Raw genomic sequence first — 16,820 nt, 5'->3', positions numbered from 1 at the left:
TAGTCTCTTATCCCAGCCCCTTCATCATCAATCTCTTATCCCAGCCCCTTCATATCAACATCAGTCTCTTATCCCAGCCCCTTCATCATCAACATCAGTCTCTTATCCCAGCCCCTTCATCATCAACATTAGTCTCTTATCCCAGCCCCTTCATCATCAATATCAGTCTCTTATCCCAGCCCCTTCATCATCAACATTAGTCTCTTATCCAGCCCCTTCATCATCAATCTCTTATCCCAGCCCCTTCATCATCAACATCAATCTCTTATCATAGCCCCTTCATCATCAACATCAGTCCTTATCCCAGCCCCTTCATCATCAACATCAGTCTCGTATCCCAGCCCCTTCATCATCAACATCAGTCTCTTATCATAGCCTCTTCATCATCAACATCAGTCTCTTATCCTAGCCCCTTCATCATCAACATCAGTCTCTTATCCTAGCCCCTTCATCATCAATCTCTTATCATAGCCCCTTCATCATCAACATCAGTCTCTTATCCTAGCCCTTCATCATCAATATCTTATCATAGCCCCTTCATCATCAACATCAGTCTCTTATCCCAGCCCCTTCATCATCAACATCAGTTTCTTATCCCAGCCCCTTCATCATCAACATCAGTCTCTTATCCTAGCCCCTTCATCATCAACATCAGTCTCTTATCCTAGCCCCTTCATCATCAATCTCTTATCATAGCCCCTTCATCATCAACACAGTCTCTACCTAGCCCCTTCATCATCAATCTCTTATCATAGCCCCTTCATCATCAACATCAGTCTCTTATCCTAGCTCCTTCATCATCAACATCAATCTCTTATATAGCCCCTTCATTATCAACATCAGTCTCTTATCCCAGCCCCTTCATCATCAACATCAGTCTCTTATCCTAGCCTTCATCATCAACATCAGTCTCTTATCCCATCCCCTTCATCATCAACATCAGTCTCTTATCCTAGCTCCTTCATCATCAACATCAATCTCTTATCATAGCCCTTCATCATCAACATCAGTCTCTTATCCCAGCCCCTTCATCATCAACATCAGTCTCTTATCCTAGCTCCTTCATCATCAACATCAGTCTCTTATCCCAGCCCCTTCATCATCAACATCAGTGTCTTATCCTAGCTACTTCATCATCAACATCAATCTCTTTCATAGCCCCTTCACATCAACATCAGTCTCTTATCCCAGGCCCTTCATCATCAATCTCTTATCCCAGGCCCTTCATCATCAACATCAGTCTCTTATCCCAGCCCCTTCATCATCAATCTCTTATCATAGCCCTTCATCATCAACATCAGTCTCTTATCATACCCATTCATCATCAACATCAGTCTCTTATCATAGCCCCTTCATCATCAACATCAATCTCTTATCATAGCCCCTTCATCATCAACATCATGATCATAATTATCCGTCACGCTCGCCGTCCAAACCACACGTCGCGAGTATTAGATCGCTAGAGCTGACTTCCAAAGCCAACTCCAAACACTACTAGGATCTATTGTCTGAACAGTGACGCATGGTTTCACAACACTTCATACCAGGAATGACTAAGTGAGGGGAGGAAAGGGTCCAATATGCCATATCACTCTGTTGTGTGTGTGTGTGGTCGTGTGTGTGTGTGTGTGTGTTGTGTGTGTTGTGTGTGTGTGTGTGTGTGTGTGTGTGTGTGTGTGGTGTGTTGTGTTGTGTTGGGTTGTGTGTGTGTGTGCCTGTGTGCCTGTGTGGCCTGGTGCGTGTGTGCGTGGTGTGGTGTGTGCTGTGTGTGTGTGTGTGTGTGTGTGTGTGTGTGTGTGTGCCTGTGTGTGTGTGTGTGTGTGTGTGTCTGTTTGTGTGTAAGATGGCTGAAAGTACCAGTTTCCTGCAGCTGATTAACCTCCACCCCCCTTTCTCTTCCCCCATCTCTCTCTCCCCAAGTCTCCCCCATCTCCTCTTCCCCATCTACCTTCTCCCACTCTCCTGCGGATGTTGATGATGAAGGGGCTGGGATAAGAGACTGATATTGATGATGCAACATCTTGAACCACAGACGTCCAACCGCAGAGTGGGTAGTGGGGGGCTGACAGAGAGACAGGCATTCCCACTCCTAAAATACTGTACTTTTGGCTGCGTTTGGTCCACAGGTTTGGACCAGTACACTAATATATACATGCAATTTAGCAGACACTTCATCCAAAGCGACTTACAGACATGCATGCCAACATTTTGTACGTGTGGATGGTCCCGTAGCACACAGCCAGAAATGAGAGATAGTTAAACCAAGTGAGTTACTATGAAAACATCATATTCTCCTACCTCACCTGGTGGAGAGTACTGGTAGACTGAGATGAAGAGGATAGTCGGTAGAAGGGGGGGGGGAATAGTGCTGAGCGATTATTGCTGAGCGATTAGTGCATTTTGAGGTCTGTTCAGTTAAAAAATATTCAAACATTTACTAATATTCAAACATTTACTAAATGTACTGATTAAGACTCACATTCCTTTCAATCTTACCCAGATTTTAGCAGAGATGCAGAGAAGCATATTATCAAATCCATTTTTATTTGTCACGTGCCCGAGATCTTACGTTAAAAATGCTTACTTACAAGCCCTTAACCAACAATGCATGGCAAGAAAAGCCTACATATATACTTATTTTTTTATTATTGAAAATAAATAACACATTAAAATAACAATAACGAGGCTATATACAGGGGGTACCGAGTCAATGTGTGGGGGTACGGGTTAGTCGAGGTAATTGAGGTCATATGTACATGTAGGTAGGGGTAAAGTGACTCTGCATAGATAATAAGCAGCGAGTAGCAACAGCGTAAAAAAGGGGGTCAATACAAATAGTCCGACTTGGTACTCTGGTACCGCTTTCCGTGCGGTAGCAGAGAGAACAGTCTATATGACTTGGGTGGCTGGAGTCTATGACAATTTTTAGGGCCTTCCTCTGACACCGCCTGGTATCAAAGTCTTGGATGGCAGGAAGCTTGGCCCCAGTGATATACTGGGCCGTACGCACTACCCTCTGTAGCACCTTGCGGTCGAGTGCCGAGCAGTTGCCATACTAGGTGGTGATGCAACTGGGCAGGATGCTCTCGATGGTGCAGCTGTAGAAATTTTTGAGGATCTGAGGACCCATGCCAAAACTTTTCAGTCTCCTGAGGGGGAATAGGCATTGTTGTGCCCTCAAGACTGTCTTGGTGTGTTTGGACCATGATAGTTTGTTGGTGATGTGGACATCAAGGAACTTGAAGCTCTCAACCCGCTCCACTACAACCCCGTCGATGAGAATGGGAGCGAGTATGGCCCTCCTTTTCCTGTAGTCCACAATCAGCTCCTTTGTCTTGCTCGCGTTGAGGTAGAGGTTGTTGTCCTGGCACCACACTGCCAGGTCTCTGACCTCCTCCCTATAGGCTGTCTCATCGTTGTCGGTGATCAGGCCTACCACCGTTGTGTTGTCAGCAAACTTAATGATGATGTTGGAGTCGTGTTTGGCCACGCAGTCGTGGGTGAACAGGGAGTACAGGAGGGGAATAAGCACACACCCCTGAGGGTCCCCTGTGTTGAGGATCAGCGTGGCACATGTGTTGCTGCCTACCCTCACCACCTGGGCGCGGCCCGTCAGGAAGTCCAGGATCCAGTTGCAGAGGGAGGTGTTTAGTCCCTGGGTCCTTAGCTTAGTGATGAGCTTTGAGTTAACTATATGGTGTTGAATGCTGAGCTGTAGTCAATGAACAGCATTCTCACATATTACGTTTCTTTAACAAAATAACCACCAGTCAGGAGGATACAGACAGCTCAAGAGGTATGCTTAGATAAAATGTATTTTACATAGAATTAGCTAAGCATAATGATTATGGCTCTAGATTGCAGGAAAGGGGTGTTTCAGGTGTTTGAAAATGTGAAATTCTCCAATTTACGGACAGGGAGCCTAGCCAACCACCCCCAGCCATCCTCACGTACTTTGTGCTCTCTCAGATTTCCAGGATGTATAATGCCCCTGGGTCTGTGTGTAGCAAGCGTAAAAACGTATCCATCTCTGTCCGACCCAGAAAGAACAGGCGCAATGGATTATGGTCATTGTAGTTATTTAACACATTTCTGCACTGAACAAGAATGAAAACTACAACTCCCTTTAACCCAGTGTCCCACATAGTTCTTGACTTGATTTCTCTCTCGAGCGTTGGTCTCACACCACAAAAACAAAGAAATACATGGAAATCAAGTAATTGAACCGATGTCAGTCAATTAGTTGTTTAATAACCAAAAAAGTACAACATTTCGATGAATCACTCAGCACTACATGGTTATCAACTTTGATGCGATTCATCCTGGCCTCTCTTCTCTGTTTCAGAATGTGAAGCTGTTGCCATGTCGATATCCTCTCTAGAAGTGTTCTCTACGGAACCTTTCCTCATTGGAATGTTCACAGCAGAAGGTTCCTCCTCTGGACATTACACAGAACCCCACTCGGAGGAATACCTCATCGCCGTGGGCGACAACAATGTCACATGGCCAGTCTGCACTTATAAGGAGGATTTTAAACGCTTCCTACTTCCTGCCGTCTACAGTGTGGTTTTCCTGATTGGTCTGCCTCTGAATGGGGCAGTCATCTTGAAGATCTGGAGGTCACGACCCAACTTGACCCGGAGCAACGTCTACATGCTCAATCTGGCCACGGCTGACTTCCTGTATGTGATGTCACTACCTCTGCTCATCTACAACTACGCCAGTCATGACTACTGGCCCTTTGGAGAGCTGGCCTGCAAACTGGTCCGCTTTCAATTCTACAGGTAGTATAGCTACTCATTAACTGACATATTCATAGCATAGTTCTATAGATTACTTAAAATACTCAAACTCATATACTTACAGTCCTACAGGGAATAACTCATATATTGAATGTTCCCTTTCTGTGGACAGATCTTTGAGTGGATTGTAGAGAGAAAACCCTGTCATTATAACATCAGTGATGTTATTTATTGTTTCCACAGTAACCTGCATGGCAGTATCCTGTTCCTGACCTGTATCAGCCTCCAGCGCTATGTGGGCATCTGCCAGCCTATGGCCGGCTGGCACAAGCAGGGGGGTCGCAGGCTGGCAYGGGTGGTCTGTGGGGGWGTGTGGCTGGTGGTCGCCSTCCTCTGTGCYCCCACTTTCCACTACGCCTCCACAGGAACACAACGTAACCGCACCGTCTGTTACGACCTGAGTCGGCCGGAGCACTCGGCTGACTACTACCCCTATGGGATGGCTCTGACCTGCCTGGGCTTCCTGTTGCCTTTTATGGGCRTSGTGGYGTGCTACTGTCGCATGGGTCRCCTCCTCTGCCRCCCGCCRTCCTATCAGGGYGYTAMCATGGCMGCCTCAATGGAGAAACGGGACAAGGCGGTGAAGATGATAATCATCGTGGTGACGGTGTTCGCTGTGAGCTTCCTGCCGTTCCACCTTACTAAGACCATGTACCTGTTGGTACGAACCTTACCGGGTGCTCCGTGTGCGACACGGAACCTGTTCTCAGTAATCTACAAGTGCACCAGGCCGTTCGCCAGCATGAACAGTGTTCTAGATCCTATACTGTTCTACTTCACACAGCCACGGTTCCGCAGGAGCACCAGAATACTGATTACCAAGATCACCACTCTCAGAGACAGGGAACCCAGGTGTGAGGAAGTGAAAACACATAGATTATTTAGATCCAATGTTTAATCAAGGGTAAACTCGCTTTGAGACAAAGGAACCAAGGAGTATATAAAACAACCATAGTCCACAGTTGTATTACACCTAGATACATGGGTTCTGGTTAGCTAGAACCGATCCAGAACCCTCATTGACTTCTGCTCTGCCAGCATGGCAACAAGTCAGTGTGTTTGCTACTGTGTCTGCTTGTGACTGTATACTAAAATGCATGAAGTAGTCAGCCATAACACTGCTTTTGGTTGCCATAGTATTATGTAATGTATCCTGTATGTCCAAGCACACTGCTAGTTGTTTTCTATGTGAGCCACTAGGTGGCGTGTATTACTTACATATCCCATGGCCTTATTTATTTTTATTGAACCTTTATTTAACTAGGCAAGTCAGTTAAGAACAAATTCCTATTTACAAGCCTATCAAAAGGCAAAGCGCGGAAATCGACTCAGCCGCACGAGCATGCTTTTGCGGCACAGTCGATAGCGCGCTGGACTTCGGGCTAGAAGGTCGAGGGTTCGAGACCTGCTCCCTGCTGTTTCATTACAATAGCATAGCAGCAACACATGACAACACAGCATAGTAGCAAATTATCCATTAGCGGGATAATCCACCCCAAACCACTATTTCCTATTATTAACAGTGTTAAATAACACAAATATGTTAAAACAATATTTGTGAACACGTTTCATTTTGTCATTATAACAAGGTTGGTAGCAACGTTTGAAAATCGTTGTGGAAATCTGTTGCAGCTCAAGTTAACTAACGTTACAAAACCCACAATGCGATGTGCTCTTTCTGGGCTGGCTATCTGGAAAACGTAACTACACACAATAGCCAAATCAATATCAGCATGCAAAATAGCTAGCTAGCTTTAAAAATCACCTAAACAAACTGCATTATCAATTTAGGAGTCTCTCTCACCAAGCGAGAGCAGAGGATGTTGCTATGGCAACGTATACTTTTTCCCATGTTTCCCTCAGACACACAGGACGTATTGCCATATGATACTTGAAGTAGAAAACACACTATATACAGTGACGATACAGTACAGTACTATATACAGTACAGCAATTACCTGAACATATTGGAATCATTGCTCCTTAACTCTGTTTGAATTCCTTTCAAAAGGCACAAGGTACAGCTGCCATCAAACAGATGGCATTATTGGCAATCACTATATTCACCAGGGCAGTCTCCTGCTCAGCTGTGAGAAGTCTCCGCCTACCTCCAATAGATGGCCCCCTCTCAGTTCTGCAAAAATGGATTTTGACCATTACTGACCTATGGTCATCCATTACTGACCTATGGTCATCCACTACAACATCACATGTATCACAGTAACAACAAGACAAATGACCTGTTTTCCCTTCTGAAAGTACGGACAATGGATGCAACAGTGTAACGCTTCGGTTGGGTTCCACCAGCTGTCCAGCTTCTCTCATAGTCCTCCCATGTATGAGTACATGATGAACTAGGGTGGCACGGGTTTCATCTGAGATTACTTGTCTTTGTTGTTGTCCTCGTCCTCTCTGTTGTCTTGCAACTTTGGCATTGTTAGGATCCAAGCACATGGACATGCCTCTAGGCCCTATTTATTGATCCTGCAATTCTGATTGGTGTGTTAACAGTTTTGAGGCTTAGTGTTTGCACGTGGAGAAAGGTGTGCTCTTTGAGTTTAGGTTGTGATGACTTGAGTTAACTATATTGAGAGCATGTGTTTGCTGAATGAATATATAGTGCAATGAATGATTTATTTGGCCACTTTTGTGAAGGTTTTGCAGAAAGAGTTTTGAATATGGAAACGTGTGGAAACAGATGAATAGTGTTTACGGTTATGGGAAATGTGTRTTTTTGGGAATGACCTAAGGTTATGGGTTTTTGTGCTACAGGAACCAGTTTTTGTGTTTAAGCAATCGAGAAAAACTGTAAATTGACTTGTGTCTGTTTTGGCTGTGGTGTTTTGACTGTGGTGTTTTGGCTGTGGTGTTTTGGCTGTGGTGTTTTGGCTGTGGTGTTTTGGCTGTGGGGTTTTGGCTGTGATGTTTTTGGCTGTGATGTTTTGGCTGTGATGTGAATATTATTATTTTGCCATTACAAAAAGGTATAGTTGTATTTTTTTGGTTTGTCCCCCCCCCCCCCCCCCCCCCCCCAAAACCACGTCCTTGTAAATACATAAGTCTCCAAGAGAATATCACAGGACTAGTTCCTCAAACCAAACCTATCGGCCTGGATTTACAGATCTGCTGTTGTCCCAATGTGTATCAGCTGCAGACGATTGGATTGCTCAATAACACTAATTATTGGCTTGTTTTGGTCAAATGTGTGTGACATCTGATGTTTCTGTTCCCAAATCTGCCGGGAATGTGTGTGTGTGTGCTTGTGTGTGTGCCTGTGTGTGTGTGTGATTGTGTGTGCCTGTGTGTGTGCCTGTGTGTGTTTGTGTGTGATTGTGTGTGCCTGAATGTGTGTGTGTGTTTGTGTATGTTTAACCTCTGCCTTAGCTTAAGGTCCTTAATGAAGTGATAACATGAAGGTTAATATGTGTGCACATGTCTGATAGGAGCCAACATACAGTGAGATCCAGAAGTATTGGGACACTGGCAATGTTGCTGTTGTTGTTTTGGCTCTGTTCTCCAGCACTTTGAATTTGAAATTATACAATGACTAGGAGGTTAGAGTGAAGACTGACAGATTTTAATTTGAGGTTATTTTAATCCATATTGGGTGAACCGTTTAGAAATTACAGCACTTTTTGTACAAAGTTCCCATTTTAGAGAACCAAAAGTATTGGGACAAATTCACTTAAATGTGGATGAAAGTAGTCCTAACGTTTAGTGTTTGGTCCCATATACCTAGTACGCAATGATTACATCAAGCTTGTGACTCTACAAACTTGTTGGATGCATTTTCTGTTTGTTTTTGTTGTGTTTCAGATTATTTTGTGGCCAATATGAATTAATGGTAAATAATGTATTCGTTCAGAACCAAAAATGTACCTGATTTAATGTAGAAGTGTTTAGAAAGATATTATATTCTTATTTACAATAAAAGTGACTCCAAAATGACACTACATTATTTACCATTCATTTCTAAATGCTCCACTGTCCCAATAATTAAGGAGGGCACTGTAGCCACCAGCCGCTCTAGTTGCAGCGGATACGTTTCTGTGTCACTATATAATTTTTTACAGTTAAACTTATTTTTATAACATGGAGAGAACTTAATTATATTTTGGTTATAAATTAGTTTTAATTCATTACTTGTGTATAAATGCATTTATAGGTTGTACTGTTTAATACATACTCATGCATGTCCATAGTTACCTGTGCCTACCTTCTCTCCAATTAAGGAGACTGTTGACACTGTAATAAACTTGCTATTCAAATCAAATCAAATGTTATTAGTCACATGCGCCGAATACAACATGTGTAGTAGACCTTACAGTGAAATGCTTACTTACAAGCCCCTAACCAACAATGCAGTTTAAAAAAATATGAATAAGAATAAGAAATAAAAGTAACAAGTAATTAAAGAGCAGCAGTAAAATAACAATAGCAAGACTATATACAGGGGGTACCGGTACAGAGTCAATGTACAGGGGCACCGGTTAGTCGAGGTAATTGAGGTAATATGTACATGTAGGTAGAGTTATTAAAGTGGCTATGCATAGATGATAACAACAGAGAGTAGCAGCGGTGTATAAAAGAGGGGGTGGGGGGGMAATGCAAATAGTCTGGGTAGCCTTTTGATTAGCTGTTCAGGAGTCTTATGGATTGGGAGTAGAAGCTGTTAAGGAGCCTTATGGTCCTAGACTTGGTGCTCTGGTACCGCTTGCCGTGCGGTAGCAGAGAGAACAGTCTGGAGTCTTTGACAATTTTTGACACCTCCTGGTGTAGAGGTCCTGGATGGCAGGAAGCTTGGCACTAGTGATGTACTGGGCCGTACGCACTACCCTCTGTAGTGCCTTGCGGTCGGTGGTTGCCGTTGCCATCCTTTCTCCTTGCCTCCTTCTCAAAACCCATTGGAGGAGAAGTTCAGAGGGGAAGGACCTCTGCCTATTGTCAGTTGTCAATAAATGTATTTATTCTGGTATAAATGCAATAAATTACCAGAAAATTTTCTCGCATACACTGCCCATCATCTACAAAATTCCTCCTCTCTCCTCACCACCTCCTCAAAACCCATTGGATGAGAAGGGCAGAGGTCCTTCCCCTCTGAACTTGCCACCCGACTAGAACAGTCCCAGTAAGCAAAATTACACGTTGAAGTTAGGCTCAATTTAGGTTTTGAATTAAAGTTGAAAATACATATTCTATTATTTTTCTGACGTTGAAATCAGGTACATTTTCGGGTTCTGAAAGAAAGTTGAAAAGACGTCATTTATAGATGTTTGGGACAAATCAAGGCTGGTCCAGACTGGACAAAATCTGAACCATACATAGACGTCTATGACGTCTATGTATGGTCTATGTATGGTCTGCACCGGACCAAAAATCAACGTCAGTAGACGTGGAAATCAAAGCAGGACTGCACCAAAAAAACACATCCAGTCCGGCATAGCCTAGAGTGTCTCCTGAAATTTAATTTTATGAATGCCCATTCATTTTGTAGGCCCACCGTTTGTAAAAAAAGACCGTTGCATTGGCTTTATTAGTCCTGATTCATTTGGCTATTTAAGTTCTGAATTTTCTGAGCCTATTTGCAATGTGTTTACACAGCGGGAAATGCAGAAGTATTTTATTTTCGCTTTTTAACTGGGCAAGTCAGTTAAAGAACAAATTCGTATTTACAATGACGGCCTACCCCGGCCAAACCCTAACGATGCTGGGCCAATTGTGCGCCGCCCTATGGGATTCCCAATCACAGCTGGTTGTGATACAGCAGGGAATCGAACAAGGGTCTGTAGTGACGCCTCTAGCACTGAGGTGCAGTGCCTTAGACCGCTGCGCCGCTCGGGAGCCACGATTTATGTCAGCTCATTTTTTTTGATGGAATGTTGGTGAGCGCCGCAGCGATGCGTATCTYCAACAGCACCCTGGAGAGGCGCACTGAGAATGGAAAATATCAATATTTTGTGTCCCTGCCTTAAACAAAGTGGGCATTGCTTATCACAGGGCGGCATCAGCGCTCACCTAAACAGCCCATATCCCACCGGTTGAGAGAAAGTGTCATTGTTTTTGGGCAGAATTATGTTAGGTTTCATGTGTTGTTGGAGGTACGTTTTAGTCATTTTATCTCAGAAAATGCCGCCCTCGTCAATCTGCCACCATATACGGCTGCCTAATCCTGCCTCGTGAGCGGACCGGCCCAGGCAAGGAGTATGCAATTGAAATTCTCGAATAGCCTCGACCCTTTGAGCAAAAACAATAAAGCCCTTTTATATATTGCCCGTAAGATGGCGCTGCCGTCAGCATTCTGTCGCCCAGAGGTCAGTGTGATAATATCCGTGCTGGAACAAAGCGCTACATAACCAGACAGTCATGGGAAAAACCACAAGAGTCATTTTGCATGAGAGAAAATGCTTTAATTAACGTTGACACATAATTCACAAACACAACCCCGTGTGAGACAGCACTAATAGTAGCTTCATTAAATACACTGGCAATGGAAACACTGTTACATGTTCTTGTTTAACTTTGTGAAAAGTAACATTTCTCAGCGCGCCAATGGTTTACACGGCCCTGAGCTATAATTATATATTTCTGTCCTCGATATCTGTGTTCTCCCATCGAAAAGGAAATGCTTTTTATGCCCATTCCCGAGGGGCTATGACAGCACTTATACCCCGACTAGTCCCGCCCACGCCTGGTCTATCTCGTTCTCAGGCATTTGCATGTAAAAACATAAATCACAGAAAACTACATTCTGTCAAAATAAGGAATACAGCAACAGTTCGGGATTCTAGTGAATTATGAGTTTAGGGCAAACCGCGTGACTAAAACGATGGGAAAGAGTCTGGAATATGGGGGAATCTATGGAAAAGCTGCAGAGTTGAACAAGTTGAAGGAGAAAAGTTTGGGGAAACTTTAGCACTTTTTCTTCGTGCATGGATGCGATTCGAGAAGACATGTAAGGTCAGAATGCAGGAGAGTTCTCTCTCACGTTGTTTAATTCACTGTCGTTGTAGTGTAATTCATTGTTGTTTTAGTGTAAACGCTGGCTTCTTGTTTTGAGACTCTTAACTTGGCAGCAAATTGTGGTTAAAAGTGTAGCCCATTGTACTAGCTACATTGAAAAGGGGTGAAAGCCTAGCCACTGTGGAAGAAAAAGTGCTTTACCACAATGAATTAACAAAGGGAGAGAACATAACTAAATACATGCACAATGGCAGAAACGGAGACCGAGAAGCTGTATAGTAGTGTCTCTTTCAAAAAGTTTGAAAGTTGGAGCTCAAACAAAAGTCGCTGTGAAAATCAACAGAACAAATCAAAGGATTTGGAGGGTAGTAGCAGCGCCCTTCCCCCTCCATCTACCGCTGCGGCAGAGAAAGCACAGCCCTCGGCTATGCGTAATGTTAGTGTGTCAAGGAAAGTTTCCAAAATCTCCGCTGCCAGCCTCGACACCGCAGAGCCAAAGAAAGCCTCTTCCACTCCTCTCTCCTCCATTTCTCCCTCTATTCGCCAACTCACTGAAAAGTTCAGTAGCACTACTTCGCCTCGGACTCACGGAGCCCTGAGCCATGGCAGTAACGTGGCCGGGAAGAGCACAACTTTACCCCGATTTAAAAGCAGAAGGGGAGAGAGATCCCCGTCTCGGGAGCTATTCCACGAGGACAGTGGATATTTACAAGTTACTGACACGGTTTTAACAGAGTTCCCGATTGACACTAAAGTTCAGCAACAAACGTTTTATTCAGGCACAGACTCTGTCTCTGGGTCGGATTCGGATAGAAATCAACAATTGATTTATACTCGCAAATCTGCTCAAGGCAGCAGCGCTGGGACTGGTAAAAGAGACTATTCCCAAATTGATCCGTCTATCTCTGATAACAATAACTGCAGTAAAACTTTGAACGCTGAGGATTATGTTTTTGTCAGTGGTGCGCCTGCCTGCAAGTCATACAGGAGCTATTTCCCAACTCACCATGGAGATCCTCCTGTTCACGTTGATTTAACCAACTGGCCTAGTGTCACTAAGATCAGAGAGCTTTTTGGGGACAGGCACAGAAAGAAGCACCGGTCCACCTCTGATGCAGAGGATTTAAAATCTGCTGGCCACCTCCAGCACTTCACCAGCTCCAAAGAGAACTCTGTATCAGACAGAAGCGACAGGCAGTCTCCCAACAGCCCAACCCCTGAAGCCACTAGCCTCTCACTGTCAGACAGACACCGCAGCAGGGCTGCGTCCCTGGGCAGAGAGAGGAGACACCAGGGCATGGACTCAGCCTTTCACCCTGACCAGCACTACTCAGACGAGGCAGAGATTGAGCCAGCCAGCACTAKTATTAGTAGAAGTGGTAKGTTTYYTAGSGTGGCSSAGSCATCAAACACGCACAGAGCCCACAGCCCCAGCAGTGGAGGAGAGGGGCCTGAGACCYGGACWTCTAGTCTGAACTCTGACCCTCCACCCTCTGTCCTMGCYGCTGCMCCCRCYYCCCCACCTCGGAGCARCTCCRKGGGCCTCTCCTCCTCCYGTGTCYGCCCCKCTGKAGAGCAGMRGCAGAGCCAGGGGGCCGGGCAGCCCATGGATAGTTTACATTCCTCACATAGCTCCTCCAGACCGGTGGCCCCCTCCTCTGATAGAGCTTCARCCAGGGCAGCMATCACAGCCCGCTGGAGGTTCAGCTCAGGAGACGAAGAAGAGGAGTACCACCGAGCAGGAGGAAGGAGTGCTCCCTCGTTAGGTGTCAGCGGAGGTTACCTCTCCCGCGGTAAGAATGGTTGGTGGGGTGGGAAGGTCCTCGGGAAGTCTTCAGGCAGTGAAGAGGACAGCCCTGCGTCACTAGGACCCAGCCGAGACACCATGAGACGCCGTTCACTGAGGAAGAAGAAGAAGAACAGTGAAGTTGCCATAGCAACGGGACGAGACAATGGTGAATCAGACGACAGCGACGACGAGCAGACAGGTATGATGGAACACCTGGAGAGACACCAACAGAACACCGCCGCCACTACAGAACAGACTGGTAGCTCTCGGAACCGTCTCAGAGAACCCGAAGGCTCTAGAAACAGTGCAGCGCAAAGGGGACGCAATTACACTCCTAACCAGATGGTGGCGCAGGAGAGCTACAGACGCCAATACACCTCAGGCGGGCCGGGGACATCATCTCCCTTGACCACGCCCCTCACAGGGGTATCACGGGTGTCAAAGGTCAACATCTCATCGTTTATTTCGAGTCCCGGCAGCTCGCAGACCAGCAGTAGATACTGTAGCACAGAGACACTGAAAGAAGAGGACCAAGCTAGCTATGCTAACAGAATGGCTAACACTACTACTACTACCACCCCAGGCAGTGTGGTTGGTGCATCCTCCTCCATGCTCAGTAAGACCTACCACGGTAACTTCACCATGTACCGCTCCCCCAGCTTCGGACATGGGGATAACTTATCCCGCGCCCCTGCGAGAGTCTGCCCCCACCTTCTTCCCCCTGTCAATCCACCATCTCCAGCCACAGGGGACACTCGAGGGGTTACTAGGGAGGAGACTACAGTGTTCCGGCGGTTGATCAGTGGTGGCGTAGTCGGGGATAAGGACAGGAACAGGATGTCAATGTCAAACCCGGATATCACTTCGGAAACATTGTCCCTCCTCAGCTTCCTGAAAAGTGACCTATCAGAGCTCAGAGTTCGGAAGACGGACAGGTCAGGGGTTACTGAGGGGTCATCTGCGGTGTACAGGATGGGGTCAAGAGGTCTCCACCCAGGACTCCGCCCTTCATTAAAGGACCTCACTGCAACTCTTCGACGCGCCAAATCCTTCACTTACTCTGATAAACCAGTAGGGAGGCAACATCCAGATGGGTCCTCGGCCAAAAGAAGCTCTTCTGAGCAACGTCTGGATTTAGACGGAGAGCGTGATGGAGGGAAGGGGGCGGTGCCTGCCAGAGAGGTGGAGAGTGACGGAGGGGACTGCAGAGCAGGTGGAGCAGGGGGTTATGGGGATGAGGAAGTGATGCCCACTCCACTGCAGGACAGGTATGTACAGGAGGCCAGACAGGTGATCAGAGATATCTGCCAGATGATCGCTCGCAAGGATGATGATAACGAGGATGATGTGCTAGCGACAGATTCCACTGAGGATGAGGGTTTCAAAAGGAAACAAGTGGAGGAGCAGGAGATAAAAGAGAGGGAGGGGAGAGCTGGAGAGGCTGAGGTTGACATTGGGGCAGCCTCCATTTCAGGGGAACAAGAGAAGAGGGAGGGGAGAGCTGGAGAGGCTGAGGTTGACATTGGGGCAGCCTCCATTTCAGAGGAACAAGAGAAGATGGAGGGGAGAGCTAGAGAGGCTGAGGTTGCCGTTTCAGGGGAACAAGAGAAGAGGGAGGGGGAATGTGAAAACAGGGAAAAAGAGAAGTGCCAGCAGAAGGGAGATTCTGAGGAGAACGTGTTTTATGACCGATCTGTTGATGAGCTATCGGGTCACGAGTCGAGCCTCACTGATGAGGGCATAGTCACAGAACCAGAGACTGGACCTGGTGACCCTGAGAGGTTATTTGTGGGGTCAAGTTTAGGATCATCGTTGGCCAGAGATGTGCTGGGTCAACCCCTGACCATCTGGAAGCAGTCTGCTCTGCATGAGGAGAAATGGCCAGGGTTAAACGAGGGAATGAGAGAGGGATCAGGGTTACACGCAGGAGCGAGAGAGAAACGAGAGAACCCTGTCTCTGTTCCTGCTCTTGGGACTGAGACTGAGAGCATTGATATAGTAACAGAGATGAGCAGCGTCAACAACAACAGTACTAGTGGGAGGACTAATGTATCCCACAGTGCCTCAGCCCCAGGACTTGAGGCTCCTCCCACGCCGAGCGCTATCCGCCGCCGCCGTAAATTCTCCTCAGCAGGGAACACAGGCTCTGACTCCAGTAACGGCAGCAACGGGGAGTCCAACGGGAACGGGGATCCTACTGTTTACCGTTCGCTAAGCGACCCCATGCCTCACCGGCGCCACTCTGTGTCAGAAGAAGGGAATAACAGTTTCTCTGTGGATAGTAACCTGCTGGGGTCGCTCTCTCTCTCCTCCAAGGGGGCAGGAGGAGTAGGAGGTGGAAGTGTCCCAGAGTCGTCCTCTGCAGCTGATCTATCAGAGTGCACGGGCAGCGTGACCAGCGAGCTATCGGTGTGCAGTGACGGTGGTCTCCGTGACGATAGTCTCCGTGACGACTACAGCAATGTGATCCGGAGCATTGTTGCAGAGCCAGGAGCAATGGACAGATTGATGACGGATGACAAAAACAACGGGAAAGCCACGAAGAAGAAGTCCTTCTCGGACCCCAGTCGCCGTGGTGATGGCCACCTGCTTGACGAATCAGGGTTCAAAAGTCACCATCACCCCAACGAACCAATCAGTGAGCTGGATCAGCTTGGTCAGATCCCGCCCTCCAGCAGTGAGCCAATCCTGAGTGAGCAGAGAGACGAGCTGTGGGAGCTCGGAGACGAACGTGGACGTCCATTACGTAGTCGCCTTGTCAACAATGAAGGTGGCAAACTCCGCTCCCAATCAGAAAGGGAGCTGCACTCCTGTCTCTTTGCTGATGACACAGATGGAGGGGGAGGAGGGCAGATATTGAACTTTGACCCCAAACTTGCGGAGGTTCTATCTCCCAGAATGGGCCGGCGGGCCTCCAGGAAACGCCCCAACCGAGTCGCGCAAACAGCATCAGAGGAGCTGGACCACTCGGAACCAGGTCCAGAAGACCACGGTCCAGAGGAGAGCCAGGATCAAGACCAGACTGAGCTCAACCCCCCACTGCCCCCGCCCCCCCCCAAATCCAAAGCCAGGTCCAAGCACGTCCGCCATGCCAGCGAACCTGCCACCTTCATCCCCATCTCCCCACCTCCACAGCCCCAGCGTGTACAGGCGGACCCGCCTGCCCTGCTACCCGCCTCTGAACTCTCCATCCTGGGTAAGCCCACTGGTGAGGAGGCCCCCTCCCTGGAGGATGTGACCAAGCGGTATATTCTGGCCCTGAATGCTCC

The 16,820-nt window shown here is 46.9% G+C and overlaps 2 protein-coding genes across 2 annotated transcripts in view; both read left to right on the top strand.

The window, feature by feature from the left end:
- The window catches only part of LOC112070005 (P2Y purinoceptor 3-like), a 15,769-nt gene extending 7,991 nt beyond the window's left edge, over window positions 1-7,778 (top strand). Inside the window, exons 2-3 of the mRNA XM_024137402.2 lie at window positions 4,346-4,784; window positions 4,986-7,778. Coding sequence (XP_023993170.1) covers window positions 4,363-4,784; window positions 4,986-5,700 — 1,137 coding nt within the window. The 5' untranslated portion in view covers window positions 4,346-4,362 and the 3' untranslated portion in view covers window positions 5,701-7,778. The remainder of the gene's footprint in view (window positions 1-4,345; window positions 4,785-4,985) is intronic.
- A 3,711-nt stretch (window positions 7,779-11,489) lies between these two features.
- Window positions 11,490-16,815, top strand: LOC112070003 (rho guanine nucleotide exchange factor 17-like; the record flags this gene model as incomplete). The annotated part of the gene is made up of 1 exon (XM_024137400.2): window positions 11,490-16,815. A coding segment is annotated over exon 1 (4,806 nt), but the record flags the coding sequence as incomplete, so codon positions are not given.
- Between the last annotated feature and the right edge of the window lie 5 nt (window positions 16,816-16,820).

The sequence above is a fragment of the Salvelinus sp. IW2-2015 genome, unplaced genomic scaffold (assembly GCF_002910315.2).
Source record: "Salvelinus sp. IW2-2015 unplaced genomic scaffold, ASM291031v2 Un_scaffold1194, whole genome shotgun sequence".
NCBI lineage: Eukaryota > Metazoa > Chordata > Actinopteri > Salmoniformes > Salmonidae > Salvelinus > Salvelinus sp. IW2-2015.
The sequence above is the reverse complement of the archived record's forward strand: the minus strand, read 5'-3'. Positions and strand labels throughout refer to the sequence as shown.